The sequence below is a fragment of the Alligator mississippiensis genome, chromosome 5, assembly GCF_030867095.1.
Source record: "Alligator mississippiensis isolate rAllMis1 chromosome 5, rAllMis1, whole genome shotgun sequence".
Lineage (NCBI taxonomy): Eukaryota > Metazoa > Chordata > Crocodylia > Alligatoridae > Alligator > Alligator mississippiensis.
The window spans coordinates 124,545,236-124,572,244 of NC_081828.1; the positions used below are offsets into that span (position 1 = coordinate 124,545,236).

At 44.0% G+C, this 27,009-nt stretch overlaps 1 protein-coding gene across 8 annotated transcripts in view; it reads right to left on the reverse strand.

The window, feature by feature from the left end:
* SUGCT (succinyl-CoA:glutarate-CoA transferase) overlaps nucleotides 1-27,009 on the reverse strand; it is a 552,725-nt gene that overhangs the window by 465,774 nt on the left and 59,942 nt on the right. For all 8 annotated transcript variants that reach the window (XR_009462532.1, XM_059728663.1, XM_059728662.1 and 5 more), the window contains exon 7: nucleotides 6,082-6,173. Coding sequence is in view for 7 of the 8 variants with exons in the window: in XM_059728663.1 (XP_059584646.1) it covers nucleotides 6,082-6,173 (92 nt within the window). In the remaining variant the exon portion in view is untranslated. The remainder of the gene's footprint in view (nucleotides 1-6,081; nucleotides 6,174-27,009) is intronic.

A 27,009-nucleotide genomic window follows, 5' to 3' on the forward strand; every position in this document is an offset into this window, starting at 1 on the left:
AAAGGGACAGGAAAGAAACCCTGGGAGCAGTGAGAGTGGGGGAGCCCTGGAGGCTGAGAAGAGCCCAGAATGGGAGTGGAGGTGAGTTTCTGACCTTTAGGTGTTCCCCTGCTGTCACTATGGGGGAACAGAGTGGCTGGGAGTGGTGCCTCCTGGGATACTGGAGGACTGCTCACAACTTGTTTTGGGCCTGTGAAGCAGTCACATGTGACTGCAACAAACTGCCCAAAACCAGAGATAATCCTCAATGGAAGAGGATTCTCTCTAAGCCACTTTGAGGGCCCTTAGCACATGTTTCTCTTCCCTCATCTATGAGCACTCCTGGTTTAAGGGCCCTTAGCACGTTTTTAAGTTAACATGTAACAACACCCTAAGACACACACAACATTTGCAATGGTGTCAATGGGGTTTAAACCTAAAGCAGACAGACATACAATCCTGTTAAACTAGTTTTCATCTCTTTGGAGAGTTTCAAAACTACATCTGGAAAATCAAGTATTATTTTGAACTGGTTCACTGTGAACTCGTTCAGTGTTATATGTAGACACCAACTGTTCTGTGACATGGACTTAATCAGTCCTCCAAGAATCCCACTCTGCACTGCTCCTCACCCACTCTGCCTCCACTGCTGTAATGGCACTTTTTTTTAGTGATTTTTCGCTGCTTTCAATAAAACCTATTCTTCTAACAACCAGTGTGTTCCTCACTCAAACACAGCCCTTCAATGTGCCCCTGCAGCCCCTTGGAATCAAAGAACATGGGTCTAAGCATTTTCCTTCCTGCTTCCTCATTCAACACACACAACAGGCAAGCACGCTATGGGCTTTGATCATCTGGGCTAGGGACAGGCATTACACAAACCGGTTTAAGTGATCAAAAACTGGTTGAAACCTGTAACAGAACAGATGTTCAGTGCACATAAACCAGTTTGAAAATGACTGAAACCGGTTTGAGATAAACCTGGTTGAATGTAGTATCAGACTTAAATGATTTGGCTCAAACCGGTTTATGCAATGTCTGCCCTGGACACATTGCTGGTTTAAGATAAACCAGACTCCCCCGGCATCCCACCATGCTCTTGGGCTGGAGCAGAGAGCCCCAAAGCAGGGCTGGACCCTCCCCGCTGCTCTCTAGTGGAAGCAAGGGCAGGGTGTGGCCAAATGCTGGATTGCCATGCCCCCCCCCCAGGCAAATTTCTCCCTCTGCCCCCTTTCCCCTCCTCCCCCAAATCCACTGGGAAACTCTGGGAACCACAGCTGCTGTTTGCCAGCCCCAGCCACACCTCCATGGTTTGCCTGCAAACAGGCAGGGACAGAATTAATTGTTCACTGTCCCCTCTCTCCCCTGGAACACCCAGGGCTTCAGCTTTGGCTACAGCCTCTGCCCCATGTCCCAGAGGGGGGAGACAGGCAAGCTAGTGTGAAGGTGGCAAGTGTTGGCAAAGACCTGGCAATCATCACATATGCTGATTAAAAGTTAAGAGAAGTTGCAAACAGCTTCACCAAAGAATGAAGAGAGCTACACTTACATTATAAAGCCTTTCTGACTGCCTGACTGTAAGGAGACACTCTGCCCTCAGGATTAGTAAAACTAATTCTTGTCTTTCTGGTTTACATTTTAAATTAGACTAAACTGTGTATGCTGTGTGTTACTGGCCTGTATCTTAGCTTAGGCAAAGATTTTTGGTAGTTCCCTGTTGTATGCTTTGCAAATTGCTGTGTACAATATATGCTTGCTTCAGAGAAAGGACTTCTTCCCCGTCCCCCTGTCTGCTAGCCTGGGCTGGTGCCTGGCAATGCCTCCTCTGCTCCAGCAGGAAGGGGTGAGACCCTTGGAGGACGTCTCTCTTCCCTCCCCTTTGGCAGTGGCTGGCAGGCATGCTCTAGTGCCCCCCGGCTTCTGGCTTGAGCCACTGCAGGCATGTGGCTGCATTTCCTGATTTAACAGAGAATGTCTGTCCAGTTATTAATCTGGTGTGTCTGGTTTCTCTTAGACTAACCTGCAAAGAGGGAATCAATTCAGGCTCGGGTTTTTTGAATGTCTGTCTCTAGCCTTGAAGGCTACTGAAGTTTACTAAACGTGTGGGTGCTTACTCGGGCCCCCTGCTGTGAGCGCCACAATACTTCACACAATTGTTTTCCATTCCTAGTCAGTGACATTTTGGAATGATTCAATTGTCACATGTGTCTGCACCTTTTAGACTTCATGCTGCCTTTTTCATGAGGGCATGAGTGTGTTTAGGGAGCAGGGAAGAGGGGCATTGCATTTTTAAAATGAAATATGAACTAAAAACTTCAGCTGAAGAAAAGTAAGAGGTAAGATTTAGCATTTACATTAATCAAACAAAAGAACGACTAAGTCTAAATAAATTGTTAAAAGCCCTTAGTGAACAGACAGAACTGTTAGCAACAATGGTTAAATCAGTCTAATGATTACACTGTCTGAAGTAGGAGTGAGGTGATGTGAACATCTATTTCAAGTGCAGATCTTAACCTTTTAATAAAATCCATCTTTATAATGGCCGCTGAGGAATGTTACTTACATAATACAGCTTATGCCCACTTCACTGTAATATTTGTACATTCTGTCATTCATATATCATTGAAAATATTTTTACTAGAGTTTGTTGGGTTTTTTTTTTTTGGGGGGGGGGGGGGGGGGTTAACTTTTCAATGCATTTCCTGTAACTCAACTGGTATTAATGACATTTGCCCCTTTGTAAAAGTTAGTACTTCCACAGAAAATATTGCACAAGTTTCCAGCTCTTGAGGTAGTGTGTGAAATGTTTGGCATTGTAAAGGAAGCAAAGCTTTCATTCCACAAGCACTTGGGTCAGAATGCAAAAAAGACAGCATGGATCCTCTTGTAGATACCTGTGCTTTATGCATGCTAGCATTAGAGGTGAAGGATTCGCAGGGAAAATATAGCAGCATAGGTTGTGTCCACAGTTGCCTACAGGGCTGCTTTGGCAACCATATAGCCAGAATGTCTTAATTCTTCTCTAGAGATCTGCAATATATCCAGCAGGAAAGGAGTCACCTTTTCTCATGCCAGGAGATTATTTTGTGAACAAATATGTGGTAACTGGACATATGGAATTGCAGTGAGGCAAGTGAGCAAACTGCTAACAGACAGATGTAGATCCTTGTCATAATGGCATGTCTTTCATAGATTTGGTATTTCCTATACTTGTGTAACAATCACAGATCCTGCACTTAGATGGAAGCAGTAGTACTCAAACTTTTCTAAAGGAGCAAATAGAGCGCTTCTCTACCCACTTAGTTGCATCTTGGATAGTAGCTGGAGTTTGCCAGAGACTGTAGGCTTGCTCCATTAAGTCCTCATTTAGAGAAACAGCAATTCTAACTGGGGGAAATGTAATTAAGATTTGAAAGAGTTTGTGCAATTTCTCTTATATGAGCATTGTTTCAATATCCAGCACCTCCAGAAAAGCCCCAGAAGATCCTGAAATGCACTAGCATCATTGCCATCAGAACAGGGACTGGTATGACCTCTCTGTCAAGTAACTATAAGAAATTTTTCAGTGGAAAGTACGACACTGCTGTTCTTCCATACTCCCAGTTCTTGGGTCGACAGCTGGGATACCAATGCTACTAGGGAATCCAATCTCTCCGACTTCCTCAACCTACAAAAGGAACTACTACAGCAGACCTAACATTATGATACCCAGGACAGTCAATATGGTATGGTACTGGGTAGTTGAGGCTGGTCAACCCAGTGCTGTTCCTGTCTTCCCAGTACTACCCTGACCAGATGAATCTCCAGTGACTCTCAGAAGGTCATAGAAATGTAACTCTATTCAACACCAAGGAGAAGATGTAGTCAGTACACCCTGAATGACAGTGCTACTGGTGTGATTTCTAAACTCTAATTCTATTATATGGTGTTTCACCAATATTGATGATATTCCCAGAGTCCTAAACTTGATACAACAGTTGTCACTGTTGTCTTCACTGGTACTGACTGGAAGAACTTGGAAGAGCGATGTACTGGAGTACTCTCTCTCTCTGTAGCTGGAGTCATATCTGAGCTCTGTTCGGCCCTTTCACGTGGCATTGCCCTTTATGTTCGGTTAAAGGTGTCAACTCCAGTAGAGAAGTTGTCAATGCGCAGAGGGGCTGGTTCCAAGTTCAATCCCAAGTCTGTTAGTACAAATCCCAAGTCTGATGCCAAATTGTTTTCCAGTTACGGAGGAACACCAGCAGGTGCCAACAGCTTTGGCACTGGAATGATCATATCAATATAATTAGCACTTGCTGGATAAGACTAGATGCCCTTTATTAGGATTAAAGAAATAACCTAGAATGTACAACTAGAGAGACTTTAATCACCGATTAGACCAGGGTTCTCTCACGGTCTTCCTAAGGCTTTGGAAAAACCATGATTCAACAAAGCCTTGGCTTCTATCAGACCTCCCTCCCCCTTCACCCCACCTCTTTCAGTTTAGCAAGATTTCTGCTTCTAAGTTCCCCCTTCCAGCCCCCTTCCTGGAAGACAGTACCAGGCTCACCTGGGCTGCAAGGAGTTGCAAAACCCTTAGAGATAACACCTGGAAGATGATAAATTAAGTGACACACCTTTTAGGGAGACAAGGCTGTTTGAGGAAAGGTTCAACAATAAGGGGACAACAAACTGGCACATATACCAATAGTGTACACCTGCATGGGTCTGGTAACTGCTGATTGGTTTTCTGATTCAATCATTAGAACCTGACTGTCTTCTATAGTTTTTAAATTTATTACATAGGTATAAAAGATGTAACTGGTCTATCACACTTCAGACATATACCCTCTGCTTACTTCCCCTCTGTCAACTGGTTTGATCAGTAGGCCAATAGTGATTAAAGTCTCTCTAGTCATACATCCTATGTTACTTGATTAGGCTTGAAAAAAATACCATGTATAATAAACCAGGAACAAAGACAAATTATATGGGGATGGGGCCTATCCATCTGCTCAAAACTGTGTTGCATTGACTTCAAATATAGACTGTCATACTGCTTCCCACGCTTCCTTTGCTACTAGCCCCTGAGATCTGCTGCTTGAACATAAGACAAACCATGGATTACCTGGAGGCAGATATGCGTTTTCTGAGTCAGAAATGATGTGCACTGATTGCTCTAATAGTTGTAGGTTTAGGCTTGAATCCCTCCAACTGAAGCCCTCAATTTTCAGATTTACACAGTGAGCATAGAAGAGGCATCTGTTATGCTCACTGATCAGGGAGTTGAGTCTAGCTCAGGTCAGAAGATTTAGAATCCAGAAGACAGTGCGAAGCATCTCACTTCGCTGTATAGGGGGAAGGCCCCAACTTTGAACTATGTGCATGCATAATAAGAGGCAGTCCTTGCCCCAGAGGGCCTGCAATTTAAATAAGTAAATCAAAGGATGAAGAAAAGAAAGTAATTTGTTCACAGTCAAAGGAAGTCCAGAGCACAACCAAGAACAAAACTAAATACTCCTTTGTATAAGGAGTTGCCTGACTGGCTCCCCTAGTTCTGTTGTGTTAATAGTTCCTAAAAACTTCAGCTTTTCCATCAAACTACTCTCCTCATGTCATCCCTTATTAACCAGACTTAAACAACTACTTAAATTCATGCAAGTTATTTTGACCTTGCCCATATTGCATACTCATTGTACATTTAAAAACCAGTGACATGCACCTTGATAATCTATCTAAAGTATTGGGAAACCATTCTATTGATTTTAAGATTCAGCCCATGACAGTTGAATGCTTTACACTGTATAAACTTATCTTTATAATAAAGACCCATCAGGAATCAGCAAAAAAACAACATGCCAATTTCTAGAATTTATTACCATACAGCATAGAAATCCTGCACACTAGGGCTTTGGCCAATACTGTTCTATTATGATAGGCCGGCCATTGCTTCATGACTTCTGCATTGCTCGTTCATAATAAATCAAAGCTCACATTTTATTTTCTCAGCTACCAACCTCTTTAATTCTATTTATTTCTATAAGCCACCTTATTGTATATAGCACAAAGTTTTAGTGCATCAGAAAATGATTTTATTAAATTTGCAATAAAGTTAAGTACCTCAGGCCCAGTGATATGCATGAGACCAGAAACAGCAGCTGCAACAGAATCATAACCTCCTCTCTGAAACACTGGACCAGTCTGACCATAACCTAAAACACAAGAACAACTATATAACAAGCTATGCATGACACATAATTGAGATATAGATTACTACTCCAGCTCTTTTAAAAAGAGCTGAGTTCAATACATTCTCATCAGTTTCTATACACGCATTGTCTCAATTATTCAGACAAGATATCAGTTTAATACTATAATTACACATCTTGCTGTGGTGGTTAAGTGGTAGGCCGGGCTGTGGCCAGTAGCCCGAAACGGCAGGTGGGTACTTTTGACCGATGGAGCGGAATTAGGCACCAAAACGTATTGGTTAAACTAAGATTGCTTTACTTACACTGGTGGTGATTACAGTGCAGGACGGAAAACTGACTTAGGTTACAGTTGCAAACAGAACAAGATGAAAGCTTTCTGAGAACGAGATGAGACGTCCGTGAACGGCTGAGCAAGCATGCAAGACGCGGGGGTACGTCCGGTAGGTCGGTGACGGGGAGTCGCTGGTGAGTGATCAGTCCGCCAGGTTTACTCCGAGAAATGCACGGAGTTCTCCGAGTTCTCCAAACTCCGAGAAATGTGCAGAGTTCTCCGAGTTCTCCAACGTGGGCGGAAACTGCTCTAATTTTTATATGACTAACAAGCCAATCGCTAGTCGCCAAATATGAATAATTTGGAACTGGCCAATGGTGGTGTGTGTGTTTGCATAAAGTTGGCAGGAACTTTTTCTAAGCTGTAATTTTCTACTACTGTGGCATATAGTTATTGGGTTCTGACATAGCGGAATTTTCCACCGTGCCATAGCATTTAGAATGATTGACAGCAGAATGATTGACAGCGGGATGTTCCACTATGGCGGGAGATTCCACTAAGGATCAAACCAAAGGAATGTTCCACTGTGCCATAGGCATACAACTACTTGGTTCTGACACTTGCCTTAGACCAGGAGCCAGCAACCTTTTCAAGACACGGGCTGGAACAACCCAGCTCTGGTCCAACGTGGGCCAGGTAGATTCCAGGGAGAGTCAGCAGAGGGTGTGGGTCTTTCCTTGAACTCATGATGAGACCAGGCAGATGGGAGCTGCACCCATGCTTCTCCTAGCTCCCTGTTCATTCACTGGGGCATAAGTGCAGCTTCCAGACAGCAAAGAGCTGCACTGAGGCTGGGCAGCTGGAAGTTGTGTCCATGCTGCTACCTATCTGCACTGTAACTGGGAGGCAAGGGGCAGGATAGGGAAGGGGAGAAGGAGAAGCTGCAGCAGCATGGATACAGCTTATAGCCACCCAGTCCTGGTATAATTCACTGCTGACTGGAAGCTATGCCCATGCCACAGCCAGGGGGACATTTGGGGTATGTGGGGAGAAGCAACAGTGGCACAAACGCAGCTGAAAGTTGCCCGGCCCCAGTGTGGGTCCTCACTGCTTAGCCCCAGTTCAGGAGCAGGCACAGGCATATGCAAAGCCCTAGGATTCAGTGGCTCAACAGGCCAGATCCAGCCTGAGAGTCATATGTTGCCAACTCTTGCCTTGGGCTAAAGAACAATTTCTATCCTAGTGCCTAATAATGTGCTCTCTGAGGCACTGTTACTCCATGAATCCTGAGGCCAATAAATCATTTGCAGGGCAATATCATGAACCCATTAAGTTCAATAGGAATGCCAGTCTCATGCTATTTAGGGTTTTTTCCCCTAAGCTAACTCAGTCTATCACTAATGGTGGCAAAACCAGGACCTGAGTAAAATACATAAAATTAATTTTGACAGAGACTGGAGTTGGTCAATAGCTTTGAAATGTTGATAAAAAAGAAAATCCTTTTCTATTTTTAATAGATTTTTGATCAGCCATGCAATTCACATTAAAATTGTTACTTAATTTTAATGAATAAACTTTAACTTAATAATTACTTAAGTATGGGTAGTATAATAGCAGTGTTGTAGCCTTAATACCATACTTACCTGAATACAAGATGATGTTGACTGTAAAACTACCCCCCAATAATTAGACTCCACACACAGAAAATTTATAAATTTATTATGGAATCTAATTATTGGAGGATCATCTGAAATTAGTGCATGTCCCCTTGCCCCCACTACTGCAGGGAAGAGGTAATGAGGGGGCAGTAATGGTTGTGGGGGACAGACAATGGGGGAGGCAGTAGGAGGGGCAGGCAGTGGGCAGCAGGTAGTGGGGCAGGCAGTGAGAGAGGCAGGCAGCTTGCCCCCTTGCTGACTTTGGCACCCCCCCCCCTCCATTTACGCACCACTGTGCCTGCCCCTCTCCCTTCGCAGCCTCAGGTAGTCCTGTTTCCCCCTTCCCTTGCTCTCCTTCCTCCTCTGTCCATGCCACTTTTGCCACCCACAGCCTCAGGTCCCTACCCCCTCCTGAAGTCTCTCCCCCCATTCCTGCCCTTCAACCAACCTCTCTCCTCCACCTTAACTTTTCTCCCACACCACCAGCCTCTGTCCATGCTGCAGGCCAGGGCATGGAGCATCACTCTAGCCTGGCCTTGTAGCAGTGGCACGGAGCAAGCACTGCTATTCCAGCCCAGCCCACGGCAGCAGGGAACCAGCACTGCTGCTGTGGGGCCAAGCTAAAACAGCAGTGCCAGCTCCATGCCACTGCTACGGGCCCAGGCTGGAGCCATGCTCCGTTCCCTGGGCTGCAGCAAGGACAGAGCCTGACAGTGTGGGAACAAAGACAAGGAGGAGTGAAGCAGAAGGGGAGAGAAAGGGAGGGGTGGCATGAAGAGGAAAGAGCCTGGGGACTGGGGGGGGAAGAGTGGCAGGGCATGCAGAGGTGGGGGTGAAGACATGCAGCAGCTGTGGCTCTGGCTCTGGATTTGGCTCCAGGCCCAGGTTGGACATGGAGCCAAAGCAGCTGATGTTTCCAATGGAGATAAACAGGTAGAAAAATGCAGCATCGATAAATAAATGCTACTCCGCAAGTGAATAGCAAAATGACCAAAGGAGAGTCTATTAAGCACATATGGAAGTAGAATCTACTGCCATCTAACGTTATTTGATTATTGTGGCCTTCTTTCTTACTAAACCAAGTCAGGTCTTTTAGGGGAGCTCGAGAAGAAACTGCAGCCATCTGACTACAATTTCCATCAGACCAACAACAGAAAACCCTGCAGTAATTGTAGACTTTATGACTCAAGTACGCCAAGTCTGAAACAAAAACAAAAATGAAAACTGTTCAAGAACTTTTTGATACCATATGAAGGAAAGCTATTCAATCCCAACTGGTTTAGAGGGTACATATCGTGTTTGGCAGTTATGTGGAGAAGTCATTGAAAAAAGGTAAATGAGAGAGGAGAAAGACTATTACACCAACAGAGTTTGTAAAACTGGACCCTGACACTCCTTTACTTGTTCAGGTGGAGATGTTTTGGCCTTCTTCAGCAAAGAAAGAGTTATTACAACCATCAGCCAAACAATACTTTTATGAAAAAGGAAGAGAGTAGCATCTCTCTTAGCATTAGAATAGCATTAAGTAGACCTATGACAGGAGAAAGTGACAGAAGGGAGGCCATAATGATCATAGATGATGGAATTCAGGTATGCAATCATCTGTCTGCTGCCTTAGAAGAAGCAGATATTTGGCTGGTCATCCATTTATTTGATGCAGTTTCATCCAGTTTCACACATGTCATAATGCTGTCTAATGATACAGATGATGTCCTTCTTCAATATCTGTTTCAACTGCTTGAAAAAGGACTTTTGGAACTTTGGATTAATGCTTGGGTGATAAAGTAAGATTAGTTCCTCTTCACACACTTGTACAGAAACTAGGACCAACTCTGGGTGGTGTTCTTATTAAGGCTCACATACTCACAGGATGTGATGACACCAGCAAAGTGGGAACAAAACTATCAGAACTAAACACATCACCAGAGAAATTCCTTTTAGGTTTTGCTAAAGATAACTACGTTCTCAGAAAATGTGCTAACAGAGCCAAAGAATACCTTGTTAAGGTCCTATACCCATCACTTCATTGCAAAAGATTTGATGAGCTTCATTTTGCACTGTACAAAAGCAAACCAATTTTACAGCTTCCCCCGCACTTCTTTCTCTATTTGAAATGGACATCTCAGGAGATAGTTTCATAGTAGCTAGGGTCAGGAGGGACCTGAACAGATCATCTAGCCTGACCCCCTGCCACAGGCAGGAATGAATGCTGGGTTCACAAGACCCCAGACAGGTGATCATCCAACCTCCTCTTGAATTTGCCCAAGGTAGGGGCGAGGACCACTTCCCTGGGAAGTTGCTTCTTTGTGGCACATGAATGTTTTAGCTTGGATGACAGCAGCTACAGAAGTGTGTTAAATCTAAAAGATTTTCAGTGGTACAAAGACCCAAGTGGAGCTCTTTTTCCAGACAAATGTCTCCATTCTGTTCCTGATGATGAATTATTGCTAACATGCAGTTATGCATGCTGCACAGTTACAAGATGCAAGTGCCAAAAAATTATACTTCTTGTACTGAATACTGCAAATATGGTGAAAACTGTATAAGGAAAACCAAGGGTTTTTGAGCACGAAAGCTTACTTAATAACTATTCTCCAGCCATTTGGGTTGGTCTAATAAAAGATATCAAATTCACTCAAGGAACCTTGTCTGCCTAAGGAAAACCAAGTAGTCTAATGGATGATGTGTTGGATCACCCCAAAACATTAAAAGAAAAATTATTTCAATAATCGCATTAATTTGTTTAATATCATGCTGTATGTTATAGCACTTCTTATTAATTCCACATTGATATTCCAGTTTTATATACAGCATTTAGATTTCAACTGGTATGTAAGAAATAAATGTCATAAATAATATAATGTTAAGATAATTTGCCTTGAGAGAATTGTGAACCCTACTTCCTTTTGCCACTATGACACTGGAAACATCTTTATTAGATTGTTTGACGTCAAAAGCATTGGGTTAGACACCAAGATTACTTAGGAGATGCCAGTCACCAAAGAGCAATTGTTGTCATGTTTAAAGATGGTGCCCTCCCACCTTCTGTGCATCAAGTGGTGAAGTCTACCCAAGTTTGTTTGTTTTTTTATCCTTACATGTGTTTTCTTAAGTACAGGTGATTAAGTTAATCAGGTTTGACTTTTCTAGAGGGGGGTCTATGCCAGGGACTGAACTATTAAGGGGAAAATACAACAAGACTAGGCTAAGTAGTTATACTGGTACAGAACTGTGTCATCTCAGTCTTACAAGGTGGGGACTTCCAAAAGAGCCCAAGATGGTTAAATGCCTAACAGCTAAATGAAATCCCTGTAGTTTCTTTACAAAAAAATCCCAACTTGTAATATTTCCAGGGAACTTCTACCCAAATCAGTTGAGAGTCACCTTTTCTATGCAACAGAATCCTCATCATTCTGGAAGCATCACATTTTGGTGAAAGGGAAGTTGTATTTATACACTACCTAGTATATTTACTTGAATACACAGATGATTAAAAAAAACTTTAGAAATAATATAAATAACATTTGTGCATAATAAGTATATCCTGAGTTCAGGAAAATATCGAACTAGACAGAGGTATGTGATGGTTCCAAGTATACCAATGAGTAACACTGGAGAATATCTAAAGCTCTGTCTACCCCCAAAAGTAATTATACTTGCCTAGCTTATTCTAGACAAAAATATTACTATAATATAGTTAAAATATTGTAAAATAACTGCATCTGTAGTTGTTTGGAAAGGAGGCAAGCAGCCCTTAGTGGTGAAAGAACAGGTTAGGAACTACTTAGAAAAGCTGGATATGCATGGCCAGATCGGATGCACCTGAGGGTGCTGAAAGAGTTGGCTGATGTGACTGCAGAGCCACTGGCCATCATCTTTGAAAATTCATGGTGATCAGGAGAGGTCCCAAATGATTGGAAAAGGGCAAACACAGTGCCCATATTTAAGAAAGGGAAAAAGGAGGATCCAAGGAACTATGGGCCAGTCAGCCTCATCTCAGTTCCTGGAAAAATCATGAAGCAGATCATCAAGGAATCCATTTCTAAGCACTTGGAGGAGAAAAGGGTGATTAGGAACAGTCAGCATGGATTCACCAAGTGCAAGTCATGCCTGACCAACCCGATTGCCTTCTATGATGAAGTGATTGGCTCTGTGGAAGTGGGGAGACCAGTGGATGTGGTGTACCTTGATTTTAACAAGGTTTATGATACGCTCTCCCACAACATTCTCACAGGCAAGCTAAGGAAGTAAGGGCTGGATGAATTGACTGTAAGGTGTACAGAAAACTGTCTGGAACATTGGGCTCAGACAGTAGTAATCAATGGCTCAATGTCTAGTTGACAGCCAGTATCAAGTAGAGTGCCTCAGGGATCGGTCCTGGGGCCGGTTTTGTTCAACATCTTCGTTAATGACCTGGAAGATGGCACAGAGTGTACAATGAGCAAGAGTGCAGATACACCAAGCTGGGAGGAGGAGCAGATATGCTGGAGGGTAGCGCTAGGATTCAGAGTGACCTAGACAAATTGGAGGATTAGGCCAAAAGAAATCTCATGAGGTTCAAAAAGGACAAGTGCAAAGTCCTGCACTTAGGGCAGAACAAACCCATGTACAAATACAGGCTGAGGGCTGACTGGCTGGGCAGCAGCTTTGCAGAAAAAGACCTGGGGGTGACAGCGAACAATAAGCTGAACATGAGCCCACAGTGTGCCCTAGTTGCCAAGCAGGCTAAAGTCATATTGGGCTGTATTGATACGTGTGTTGCCAGTAGGTCAAGGGAAGTAATTATTCCCTTCTATACAGCACTGGTGAGGCCACATCTGGAGTAGTGTGTTCAGTTTTGGCCCTCCCACTACAAAAAGGATGTAGAGAAATTGGAGAGAGTCCAACAGAGGGTGACAGAAAATGGTGAGGGGGCTGGGGGACATGACTTATAAAGAAGGACTGGGGGAACTAGGTTTATTTAGTCTAGAGAAGAGGAGACTTAATAGCAGCCTTCAACCACCTGAAAGGGTTCAAAAGAGGATGCATTTGTGGCAGATGAGAGAGCAAGGATCAATGGTCTCAAGTTGCAGCAAGGGAGGTTTAGGTTAGATATTAGGAAGAATTTTCTCACTAGGAGGGTAGTAAAACACTGGAACAGGTTACCCAGAGAGGTGAGGTGGAATCTCCATCCTTGGGAGTTTTCAAAACCTGGCTGGACAAAGCTTTGGCTGGGATGATCTAGTTGGGGCTACTCCTGCTTTGAGCAGGGGGGTAGACTAGATGACCTCCTGAGGTCCCTTCCAACCCTAACTTTCTATGATTCTACGAATCTATGTTTCACCATAGTAACATGCTTTAATTTCTCTCATACAACAAACACTTTTTCCTCAAAAATCCAGCTCCTGGCAATTGCAGTGCATGTGATATGCGAGAACAGTTTCTACTGGCAAAAGTAAAAGTAAAATTGGCATGGAAATCACAGGGAGTATAAGAAAAAGTTGCTGCTACTCAGCTATTTACTACAATGTTTTTTTCTCTTCATCCTGCCTTTTAAAAACAAAGTGCATATTTTATTCTCAGGTGTGTGTATGCAAGAAAATACAGTAATTAAAAATACACTGCAACTGAAAACAGTTCTACTGGTAAAATGTGTATATGGAACACTAGCCACTCTGAGCCTTTTGGATACACGAGATTATGAATCTAATAAATGAATAAATAAATTGTGCATTGTCCTTATCCTGAGTAACATAGATTCAGTTTTTTTTAAACACTTGGTCTCAGCACTTCTTGAGTTTGGGGCCTATCTACTGTCCACATCAGACAGGCAGGGAGATCTCTACATGCAGGAATGAACATCAGCTGCAGAAAGATGCAAAGGAAGGCCTGGGTTGGAACACTTTAATCCTGGCCACTCCATTGCCGACCTCAGACTTGTTATTCTCAGGCAGCAAAATGTTAAAAAACAATTTGAATGGGAAACAGTAGTACAAGAAATCATTCATAGAATGGATTGCATTAAGAATGGTCAAAACAGGAATCACAGATTCTTATCCCATCACCTAGATTAATTTTTGTGACATCTTTGTTCCTATAGTTTCTTTGCTTCTCCCAGAACTATCCTTCTTCCCTCTTCCCACTTCTTTTCCCACCTTTTGCATTCAAATCACTTGCTCCACTTTAATAAAAGATATCAAATTCACCCAAGGAACCTTGTCTGCCTTACTCCACTTTATACACTGTTCTATGCTGTCCTTTCACAGCATCTGATTAAGTACTCCGTATACACTGTGCTCTAGAACAAAACCACACTCTGCCTCATTCAGAGTACAGACTGAAACAAATGCCCCCTCCATCTCTCCAGGGGGCATCCTGAACACTCACTGGGACTTCCTCAAACCTTCCTGCTTGAGAAGTTCAGTTATAAGATACTTTGAGGCAGGGACGGGCAAAATACGGCCCATGGGCCGCATCCAGCCCGCCAGCCCATTCTATCCGGCCTGTGGGGCCTCTAAAAATGTTAGAAATTTAATTTTTATCTGCCCCTCATTGCCTGTCAAAGATGACAGGCAGCCAGCAGCAGCAGGACCCAGCGGGAGCCTGTGGCTGAGCAACAAGCCAACCTGGCTCCACCCTGCCCCCAGCCCCAACCCCCCTCCCACCCTCAGCCCCAAACCAGAAACCTCTGCAGCTTCTGGCCTCGTAACCCTGGAGCAACTCCCCCCAACCCCTCCCTCGGTCTGAGTGGAAAGTAAATTAAGATTGGACGGGGCAGGGAGCCCCATGGTGCTTCCTGGGCCAAGCTGGAAGCGAGGATGGGAGTGGGGGTGGAGGGAAGCTACTGCAGGGTGGGGGGGTAAGGGGGGCAGCAGTGCTGAAAGCAGCAGGGGCCGCAGGGATTGGTGGGAGCACACGCCACTCAGCTGCTTCTTCTCGCTTGAGCCAACCCAGCCAGGCCCGTTTTGTCCCAAGTAGCACGCGGCAAAGCAGCGGCTGGGCTGGCTTTGCTGCATGCCGCCCGGGATGGGATGGGACAAGTCCGGCTGGGTCGGCATCAGCGAGGAAAAGAGGAGGCTCAGCTGAGTGCCGCTCAGCACCAGCCTGGCCCAGCCAGAGTGGCACGCAGCTAAGCTGTGCCTTCCCTTACCTCCGCCAGCCTGTCCCAAGCGGCACACGGCTCACCACAGCTTCTCATCGCCGGTGCCCTCCCAGCTGGGCCCAGCCCATCTTGAGTGGCACACAGTGAAGCGGGGGAGGGGAACGGGACAGGGACGGACAACTTTGCTGGGTGCCGCTTGGGTCGGGATGGGCCTGGCCAGATCGGCACCAGTGAAGAAAAGCGGAGGCTGAGCCAGCTGAGCTCCGTCCGCTTCCCTGCACCGCTTGGGATGGGACAGGACAGGCAGCCGGTTGGCACCAGAGAAGCAAAGCTGTGGTTGAGTCTGTGCTGAGCAGCATGCAAGGAAGAGGCACACAGCTCAGCTGGCTAGGCCGCCGCTTCTCCTCGACGGTGCCGAACCAGCCAGGCCTGTCCTGTCCCAAGTGGCATGCAGCAAAGCCAGCTGCTTCCCCGCGTGCTGCTTGGAATGCGATGGGCCTGGCTGAGTTGACACAGGCAAGGAGAAACAGCAGCTGAGCCATGTGCTGCTTGGGACCAGACAGGCCAGGCATAAGTGCGCAGCTTTGCACAGCTGTTACCAGAGCTCCGGGGGCTCCTGCCACAGCCCAGGGGACTCCGCCCCACTTGCACTGTGCCCAGTGTGCACAGAGGCTGGGCCAGGAGCCCCCCAAGCCCAGCATCCTACTCCTGCTAGGCAGCATTCTCTCGCGGGCAGGGCGGCTGTGCCCCATCCCACAGAGCTGTGCGGGCCAGGCCAGGCTCCACCTTGGGTGCCTCTGGAGGCCCATCTGCAACCCGAGTCTGCAGAGCTGTGGGGCAGACCCCACTCCCGTCTCAGCACCCCCTCTCCTCTGGCTGCCACTTTCCCAAGGGCCTGTCCTACCCTCAGTGCCTCCCCCATGCCTGCTTCTCCCCATGTCTCTCTCCCTCTTTTCCTCTTCCTCCGACTCTCCCTCTCTCTCCCTCCTTTCTTCCCTCTCTCTTCTCTCTCCCCTCCCTCTTCCCCTCTATTAAGTTTTATTGGTCACCAGGTTTAGATTTTTTAGAAAACCTGGTATTATTTACCACGAAAAAGAAACAATTATGATTATTAACTATATTAATATGCAGTGCATCCTGTCATATAGCCCTTGCCTCAGTTTTGTTTTTATGGCATGCCACCACTCCAGCACCTTACAAGGTAGACATTGTGTTTTTTTCAGCACACTGGCCAATAAATGTTACCTGCCCCTGACATAAGACCATGTGACAGAGTATAACTTCCAGTTCCAAGGCCATACTACCCCCTCCCAAAAGGAGTACTTCCAAGGGCAAAGGACAGGGGTTAGGGGGCAGGACTTCTGGACACAAGATGATGATATGGGGGCAGGGCAACTGGCAAGGGGCCGAGCTACCTATGCAGGCCTCAACAGCTCACCAAAATTCATGAAGCAGCCCTCCAGCTGAAATAATTGCCCACCCCTGCTTTATGGTCACCCCCATACTGGTGCCGACCTTACACTTACAGACCTGGTCTCAGTGACTGGCAATCAATCTAAACCTCTAACAACCTGTAACAATATAGAAGTTCCATGCACACAAACTGGTCTAAAAATTGCAAAACCTAGTTTAAGATAACCCTGAATCCATGTAGTATCAAACCTATTCAACTTCGGTTACACTGGTGCATGGAACTTCTGTACACTTTTCCTGTGCAGCTCCGGGGCTGGGAAAACCCAGCCATTCGCCCCAGTCCCAGGGCTGCTCTTTTCATTCCCGCCCCACCCACACTGGGCTATTTTTGCACTCTTCAGCCTCTTGCACCCTGCCCTCCCCTCCCCCTGACCAGCCAGCCATCTCAACACCCATCCCACAACCTGCTCAGGGTGTAGCTGCTTTTAATCAGCATTCGCTACTGCCAGAGCTGAGCAAGTCCCAGTGGCAGGGAGGGTGTAGGTTCATTGGTTGGGGGGCAGGGGAGAGCCCACCCCAACCCCTCATAAGTCATGCCTCCCCCCCACCTTCTGGCAGACCACCAACCCCCATCCTGACTTACCGAGCAGACAGTTTAAATCAATTTAACCTCCCTCCTAATGCCCTCAAATGTCTGTACTTAGCCTAAGACTCAATGAGAGAGAAACAAATGAGAGACAATGACTGTCTAGCTGTGTGACTGAAGTGACCTCTTAAAAAGTAGGACAGATGGTTAGCCCCAAAGCATATTAAGTTATTTATGCAAAGTTGAAATGGGTTAATAAGAGAGAGTGGGAACCACCAGCCCCGCCCTTAGCACAGAATATCCTACTAAGCTGGCACTCTGAGCACACAGGATGAGAAGGGAGTTGAACCTGGCTCTCCCTAGTCTGGGTGCAATCCCTAGCCCGAGTTATTGGAGACCACCACCCTGACCAATCTTTAACCCTTCAGCCCTCCCAGAAATGTTTCTCAAAATTATTGAGTAGTTCCAGGATGATCAAAACCTCATTTCTCAGATAATTTACTTTGCCAAAATGTTGATATTTGCCAAAATTTTCTGCCCAGTTCTATTCAGGATCACTTCTCACACAGAAGCAGACGGGAAGAATCTAAGAGGCTAGCCTTAATTCTTGATCTTGATCTCTTCCCACACACATGCATACGCACACAAAGACTCTTTAATTTATGGAAAAAAATAATTTACTTTCACATATAATGGCATATAAGATTTTATGGCCGCATACAAAAATGCCATGCCTGGCTTTGATTATGTATGTGCCATTATCTCATTGGGATGAACTGCAGCACCAAAATTATTTTAATGTGTGTGGGTCCACTTCAAAAACAAAATCTTGCTCAATAAAAAAATACTCCAAACAACTTTAATTGGATAGTGAAAAGCATATTGAAATACGTGAGAAATTATGGAGAAGGAAAAGCACTGTTCTCAATTACTAACAGAGAAAAGACATCTCACCATGTCTAGTCATACAAATGTCTGCCTGAACAGAAAGCATCTGAAAATTTAACTTTTTGTATTTACGCAGACCAAGCATTAAAATTCCTTAGAATAATTTCTCTGGGAAAGAAAATGGCTATTCTGTAAAATCTTCACTCGGCATTCTTCAAAGAGACTGGCAATGACTTGCTGATTTTTTCTAACAGCCCTTCATATATTAGTTTATGTACTTTGAAGTATCCCTAATAAAACACCTATTTGTTTCTCTCTCATTGAGTCTTAGGCTAAGTACAGACATTTCAAAACATCTATCATTGCTACATGTTGGTCATGAAGTTAACTATAGCGGAGGCCAGAAAAATTTTAACTAGCTTTGAGTATTGTAACAAAATAAGGAAATGGGTACCGAATATCCTTTTTAACTTGATTCTTAATTGGTAAATTAACTGGCCAAACAGAAGCCAAAATCTATTTTTGGTAGGGGTGGCTTGCCAAACTCAAAGAATTTGGGATTAGGACCTGTCTGGAAGAAGTAGCTAAACAGCTTTGAGTTTCAAGTTTCAAGCTAATACTAAAGCTAAAAAACCTAGTAGTTCTCTTTCCTGGATAGATAAGGAACTGTGACGCTTTACTCATGAGCGTAAAAAATGGAAAAGAATGAGAGCAAGCAAAATCCTGTTTTTTAAAAACGAGTAGGCCTATTTTTTCAAAAGTAGGGTATGCATACTTGACCAGGTCTAGCATATATGAAACATACTGTGAAAAAAATTGAATGTTTAGCATACATAGGCAGCTTGACTGGGTGTTTGTCAAATGTAGACGTGCAATCATAAATTCAGAACACACAAATGTAGACTTGCAACTGCACACTTTTGAAAATAGATTCCATGCCTAACCTGAGCAGACCAAGTTTAGATATAGTTGTACATGTTTATGTAGTTAAACTAAATTATCCTGTTTCATGTGGGGGTTTGGTTTGGTTTGGATTTGTTGTTTGTTTTCTTGCTTGCTGTATTCTTGGAGTGGGGAATGTTTTTTCTTTAGATAAATGTAATAGTTCAGAAAATTCTCAGTTGTGCATTAACTGGAGAAATACATGCAACATGTATGATTGCTGGAAGACTATTTCCTTATTGATTTTGCTGACAGCCATGTGGGTTTTCAGAGTCCTTTCAAATGGAATTTCTAAAGATACTGGGGAAGAAAGATACATCTTAACAAATTCCCACCCTACCAGATACAGCAAAAGGACTATACTGAGACATTCAATACCCTTAACTACCCCCGAGTTCCCAAAGCTCAGCACCTCTTAGAATCATGGCACAACTGGCCACTGTTTCATCCACACACTGCAAATAAGCAAAATCTTACCACAAATGAGGTCATGAGAAAATAAGAGACAGAAGCAGCAACAACTGAGCACCGTCCCACACTGGTCACTGCTAAAGCATTCTTTAGTCCCGCTCATACAATGTCTTGTGCTGTGCTGAACACAAACGCTGAATGAGTGCTCGAGAAGAGCTCCCACGTTTAGCATGGCCATTTATGTCACTGCTGGCCTCAATTTCCTCTCCCCAGGCTAGAGCTGTGGCTGTGCTATCTCTTGCTGACAAGCTCATGTTTTACCCACTATGGAGCCCTGTAAATAATTATTGTATTTCTCCTCCCAGAAGCACAAAAATGGATGCAAGATGAAACAAGTCTGAAGGACAAGTTTGCTAGTCCATTGGTGTATAGCGTGGACTGCTGGCCACTTTGTAACACAAAGCGCTCAAGGGCTCAAGGGCTACGGACAGACATTCAAAAAGCCCGAACCTGAATTGATTCAGTCTTTGAAGGTTAGTCTAAACTGCTTAGATTGAATCAGTTTGCAACTGATAGACTGACGAAATGCAGGCAGATGCCTACAGTGGCTCAGGATAGAAGCCAGTGGGCACTAGATCAGCCCTCCCTACACTTCCATAGTGCTGAGCTGGGGGGGGGGGGAAAGAGGTGTGGCCAGGACCCAGCGGAACACTCTAATCACGGAGGGGTTTAGCCTCCCCCCACACCGCCTGCATTGTCCCAGGCTTTTCTCCACTCATTGCTCAAGAAGCAGGAGTTTTGCCAGCCCCCAGCTAGTACTGCATGCATCTGTTGATGATACTGAGCTTTTCAATCTCCCTCTTTCTGCTTCTTTATACTGTCTGCAAACCTGACAGGCAATGGAGCAGGGAGCTGATAACACAGTGTTTCTCAGCCCATCAAGAAAACAAAAGCCTCTCTCATTAGTTCAAGCTCTTCTTAAACAGCTTTTTCCAAGGAAGGAACTGAGGGACATTACCAGCTACCTGTTGATTAGCTTCAAAAAGCCCTAAGTGGACACTGTTCTGTCTGCTTGTCCCAGTGAAATTGGATACACAAATACACAGACACCTCTCAGCATTAGCTAGCATACCACATGCCTATGGTCTGTGGGGCCGGGGGCTGTGCTGTGAGAGATAGATGGGAGGGAGGGGGGAATCCCTACTTAAGTAGCAAGGTGGGGTGGGGCAGGAAAAAGCTAGGCAGACCCCAGAGATGTGGGGTGGAAAATTTTCCAGTACTTTATTTTGCCATGGGAACTTTTCCATTTCTAAAAATTCATTGTTTCATAAAATTCATTAGTAACAATGAATGGGTGTCAATACAATATTAGACAAGCTTGGCAGTTTCAAAGTTGTAATGGTTTTCAGGTGATTAATCCTAGGAAGTGTGTGAGAGAGTACATATATGTTTTATTGATTTGTAAACAGGTGGGTAAATATACTCGCATAATAATCCAAACCAAAAATCAAGTTATGAACTCATCTAATTGGCTGTGCGGGTCAAATGAAAACCAAAGCATGGCATATCACGCACAGTTCTTTGGCAGTGCTAAAATTAGTGAATCAACAATTTTCAATACCTGTGGGTTTTTTCTCCAATTTAAACAAACAATGTAAGGGAAGTACATACCATTGTATACTATCTTTACAGTTTTACAGTTATTCCAATAAAAAAATTTATTTCCGCATAAAGCTTTGACTTTGTTTGAATATAACATTTAAATCACATTAAGTGTGCTGTATTTAATTTTTTTTCCTAATCAAATATTTCAGCTCAAATACTGGTGGCTATTGGGACATAAAATTAATATGGAGGTACTTTTTTAGTTTTGTTTACTAAATAAAAGTCAAATAAACATGCTAAATCAGATCACACTCTAGTTAGGGCATAGGAAAGTTTTCTGGAAAACCCACATCTCTGGCAGCTTCTGCCGGAGTTCCAGATAGGGAGCAGAGGGAAGGGGCAGCTCTGCTCTTTGGAGCAGACAGCACAACCCAGGGCTGCAAAGCATCTCTGATGCTGGGGGACTCTGGTTTAACTTAACTCTGGTCTGGGACAGATATTGCATAAACCAGTTTGACCTAGATCATTTAAGTCTGATACTACATTCAACCAGGTTTATCTTAAACCAGTTTCAGCCATTTTGAAACCTGTTTATGTGCACTGAACTTCTGTTCTGTTCTGTTACATATTTAAGCCAGTTCCTGATCACTTGAACAAGTTGATGTGTAATGTCTGTCCCTAGCCAAATAGTTAGGAACTGCTTACAGTGCACAGTAAATGAATTGTACTACATTACTCCAACAGTCATGGGGTCCTCAGGTACAAGCATGTCAAACAGGAGTGAAAAAACTGGCCACAGATCTTAAGAGCTGTACTTAGCATTCTGAGCTTCAGAAACTCCAGGACAATTACCTTGATACAGCAGGTAAATGGGGCTGCCTTTTGTACAAAGAATTCCTGTCTTCCCCTTGGCGTAAAGCCAGGGTGAGAGAGAAGACAGTCTATCACCTACCCGTCATCTCTACTTATTTGTACCAAAGAACACATACAGTAAGCAAGTGTTCAAAATGCAAATACCTACTACAGCTTCTATTGCTCCCAAGTTTAACTTCATGTTGCAAGGAATGTTGCAATAAAGTGAAGTATCAGAAGAGATTAAATGAAGCAGCAGCTAAGAGAAAATAAAGCACTTCACAGTCACAACTAAGGGAATTCTACAAGTTACTAAATACTACAAAAGCCTACAAGTAAGAGCAAGCCAAATCTCCAGTACAGAGAAGCAAGACAGAACTTAAATATCCAAAAAAAATTCCACTAGGAAAGCCACAGCTAATAGTTATGTCAGGATAACCATTAAACCGTGATAATACAAGGACACTTTCCACTAACTAGGAACATTACAGGAGAAGCAACTCGCCTTCGTCCAGGAATAGTGACCTAATGTAGGAGAATATTTCCCCAGTAAAACTGGCTTATAAACTATCATTTTCAATTAAAAATAAAAATAAGACCATTTCCACTAACTGGCTGAACTACAAAAGTAATAATGCATCATGACACTTCCTGGCAGAAACAGAAATGGAGAGAAAAACATTCCTTTTCCCCAGGTTTTCCAGTTTGTTCATAAAGCTTAAAAACAGCCATTCTAGGGAGGCATTCTTACTCATAAAACATGGAGTCAACCAGCCCAGGAGAACCCTGAAATCCCACCCAACCTCTCTCAATGAAAGGTACTGAGATCTGAAAGGTGTCATGAGAGGTAGCCTGACAACATTTACAGATACAAGATAAGAGCCAGCGTTTTGCAAAAAAAAGCAAACTACAGTTGAGAGTTCAAGGACAGGAAGTGTTTAGACACACTATTAATAATTAATCCACAGAAGTCAAAACCCCATCAAGACAACTTGAAAACTTGTATCAACTGAATAAGTCTTCTACTAATGTAACAAAAAACTCCTTTAGGGTGTTCCAAAAGAGAGTAATGATAGGTAATGAAATGAAATACTACGGAACCTAAACAGTTCAGAATGAAGTTTAGGGAAAACTTCATGACAGTGCAAGCTATGAAACTGAAGAGCAGTGCCACAAGCAGAGACCCCAGAGGCCCAGTGTTCACATTTTTTTTAATTACACTTCATCAAATGCTAGCAAATACCATCTCCAACAGAACACACTGGAAAGCAAGTGCACTAAATATTGCATATGTATTCTCTGTCCCGTACCATGGCAAGGAAGTTTGGTGCCCAGGGCAAAGCCCGCAGCGGCAGTCTGCCTTTGATCCGCAAACAGATCTGGGGGGCACACCCCTCCTCCCCCATGCTTGTCCAGCAGTGAAAGCAGTGGCAGGAGTCATCCTCCTCCCAGCCCTGCACCCCGCCCAAACGAGCCACGCATAGGTATCCCGTACCCTGCCCCAGCTGGGCAGCACCTGTTGGCATCACTTTGCTTAGGCACCCAGGGTGGTCGCCCTGCTGCCCCACCCCACTGTGGCATTGTTTCTGTCTCTAGCTTTATAAGGCCATGTTAGTTATGAAACAAGCTTACTTGGCTAGCTGCTCTAAGTTGTATTGTTTTTGGTTTTTGTCTGCTTCTTTTGTTGGCCTTTTTTGCGTGCTAGATGACAGTGAGATTTTTTTGCTATGGCTATGACAGACATTCTTCATAAATTTTAAGAAAACTGGCAAACCAAATAAACAACTTTCCCCCAGACAAAGTCGTGTGTGTGTACATCTTCTGTTGTTCCAAGATGGATACTGCTAACACAAATTAACACTGTTTGCTTATTTAAGGATTCTCAGTGACACAAGGACAGAATTCCTTACAGATGTTGTATCCAAAAAAAAAAAAAACACCAACAACACTCAAAAAACAAATGAACAGTTTTTTCTGCCTCAGAGTTGCGTGTAAGCACCAAGGACAAAAAGAAGCCACCTGCTTTGCAGAACTGTCGTTTAAAGGGACATAAACTTAAAAATCATATTTCCTTTGAAGTTTACTCTCGCTTGACTAATGCTAAAAAATAACATTTAATATTACTGTAGCTGAAACAGGTTAAAGAAAATGCACACTGAGACTTTTCAATTAGTTGCTTTTGTACATTGTGTTTTGTCATATTCCAGTATTTCCACTGTACAGTCAGAGAAGCAAGGGTTTTTGACATGGGTATAACCCAGACCTGGGGAGTCACAGTTCAGAAGCCAGCAGTCAACAATCCTAGGGCTAGGGACAGAAGTTGCACATAAACCAATTTAAGTGATAAGAAACTGGTTTAAACCTGTAACAGAACAGAAGCTCAGTGTACATGAACCAGTTTCAAAATGGCTGAAACTGGTTAGAGATAAACCTGGTTGAATGTAGGATCAGACCTAACTGATTTGGCTCAAACCAGCATATGAAACTTCTGTTCCAGACCCCTTCCTGGTTCAAGTTAAATCACAGTCCCCAAACATGCTCCACAGCCCCTGGGGCTGTGCTGTTTGCTCCAGAAAGCAGGGCTGGCCCCACCCCTCCCCTAGCTGGAGCAGTGACAGCTAGCTGACAAGGGGGGCAAGCCCAGCTAGGGATACAACCTAGTCTACAGAGAGAGGACTGCCCCCAAACAAACCCTGGCTGGAGGCTGGGGCCAGGGAGTGGGGGTTAAACACCACATCCCCTGTTCTAACTTACTGCTGGCTGCAACTGTGGACTACAAATCCCAGAGGTACCTGGAAGCAGGAGGAGGAAACGATAAGCAACCTGCAGAGTCCCGCTAATGTGATTCTGGACTGCAAATCCCAGAGAGCTTGCGGGCAGCAGGAAGAAGCAGCAAGCAGACAACCCATGCTGGCTACCTGCCAGAGTGCCGTGGCTTCTGGCCTGAGCAACTGCAGGCATGTGGCTGCATTTCATGAATCAAAGGTAAATGTCTGTTCACATCTGTTTAAATTTCATCTGTGCAGTTTAGACTAACCTGCAAAGACTGAATCGAATCAGCCTTGGGCTTTCTGACTGTCTGTAACTACCCTAGAAGTCCAGAAGCCAAAGCTGAGGGTCTGAGGTATCACGCTGGGTGGAGAAATGGGTCCCTGATCGAGGCAGTCCATAGCTGGAAGACATGTTAGACAAGTTTCTGGGCCCAAACTGCCCTTCCTTTGAGACCTGTCTAGTATTTCTCCATCCTATACACCGTCAGACCAATAAAAGATACCAGCAGGAAAAAAAAGCAGCTTATTGCATATCCTGAACTAATCACAGCTATGATACTCCAACCCTACTCCAGTACAGACAGTCATTTAAACATTGTCTGGGCCTTTTGCACACAGCAAAAAGGCAGGGAAACATAAAAAAAAAAACAAAAAACCCAACCCCCCACCCCCGTAAAGTACAACTGCAAAACCACAAAAATTGGCAAGAAGATAAAAGAACTAGTGTAATACCTGAAAGTACTTTTAACTCTGGGTTTGGTTCTTTTTTGTTGTCTTTTTAAAATTATTTTCTTTCAAGTTAATGATGCCCAGTTTAATTAGCTGCCATAGGAAACTCGGAATAGGATATTCTGTGCTATAAAAAGGAACGTCAGCACTTTATTTGATGACCTTTGTCCAAAATATTAAAGTTGCATGCTAGACAAAACCAAAAACCACCATTTCTGCACTTTTTCACAATTCACTAGCAAGATAAAACTTTATAAGACAAAATATAAAACACATTGTGCTGGGGGGAAAAAAACAACATGGAGACATGCTGTCAACATAGACCAATTCCCTGTAGTTAGATTCCCACATGACAAATGACATTATAATGTTGGTCTGTATAGGATATTCTGAGTAAAACACAGAAAATATGTTCAACACAGGCATTCCTACAAATAGGGACTAAGCATCCTCGCAAATTCAATCCAGATAGATGGCTATCCCTGCTAAATAACAAATTAATGAGAAACACCTTTCAACTCATTCTCCTGCCAAAAGAAAACATTCAATTAAGGACAGCCTACATCTTTATTTAATAAAGATTAATGAAACAAGCAAAAGAACATAAGCAATTCTCTGTGATTAGAAAAGCCAAAATCTAAGATACATTATATGGAATTTTGCAATGTCCAAGTGGCCAAATATATTAACAAAACAAATAATGACTTTTGGAAAATGCTGGCCATCTGTGGGTCACAAGAAAAGGAAATACAACTTCCTGAGCAGACGCACTTACTAAAGATCAGAACTGATATGTAAAAGATGAAGCCTGAGCCAAATTGTCAGGAGATATGCAAGAGGAAAAAATAAACTAGAGACAGCAAGCATAAAAATCTGATAAGCAGTCTTGTAAATACACTTCCAATACTCCCCCCCCCAACCAATGTTTGTGGCCATGTAGAAAGTATATTAATACTTGTATCATGAAATACAATTAGTCCCTGTTATTAAATGTACTGTGTATTATAAAACTGCAGGCAAAAATAAAATGAACAAATTAACTCAAATTAGAAAAGAAAAATTATGGTTTCACTGTGTTTCAGCTCTCTAAGGCTAGGTACAGACTGTCAAAAAGCCAAGGCTGAATAGGTTCAGTCTTTGCAGGTTAGTCTAAACGGCACAGATTAAATTGAAACAAATGTGAACAGACATTTACCTTTGATTCACGAAATGCAGCTACATGCCTGCAATGGCTCAGGCCAGAACCTGGGGGGAGCTAGAGCACAGCTCTCTGGCTGTGCATTCACTTCCTCTTCCTGCTGCCCCAAGGCCTCTGGGATTCACAGTCCAGAATTACAGCAGCAGGACTCCGCAGAGTTGTTTATCACTTCCTCGTCCTGCTTCTAGGTGCTTCTGGGATTTGTAGTCCACAGTTGCAGCCAGCAGTAAGTGTAAGCAGAGGAAGGGTGTTTAACACCTCTCCCTGACCCCAGACCCCAGCTGGGATTTGTCTGGAGGGGCAGTCACCCCTCTCCCCCTTGAGGACTGGGCTGTATCCCTTATCAGCCAGCCATCACTGCTCTAGCTAGCCCTGCTCTCTGGAGTATGCAGCACAGCCCAGGGCTGGAAAGCATGCTGAGATGCTGGGGG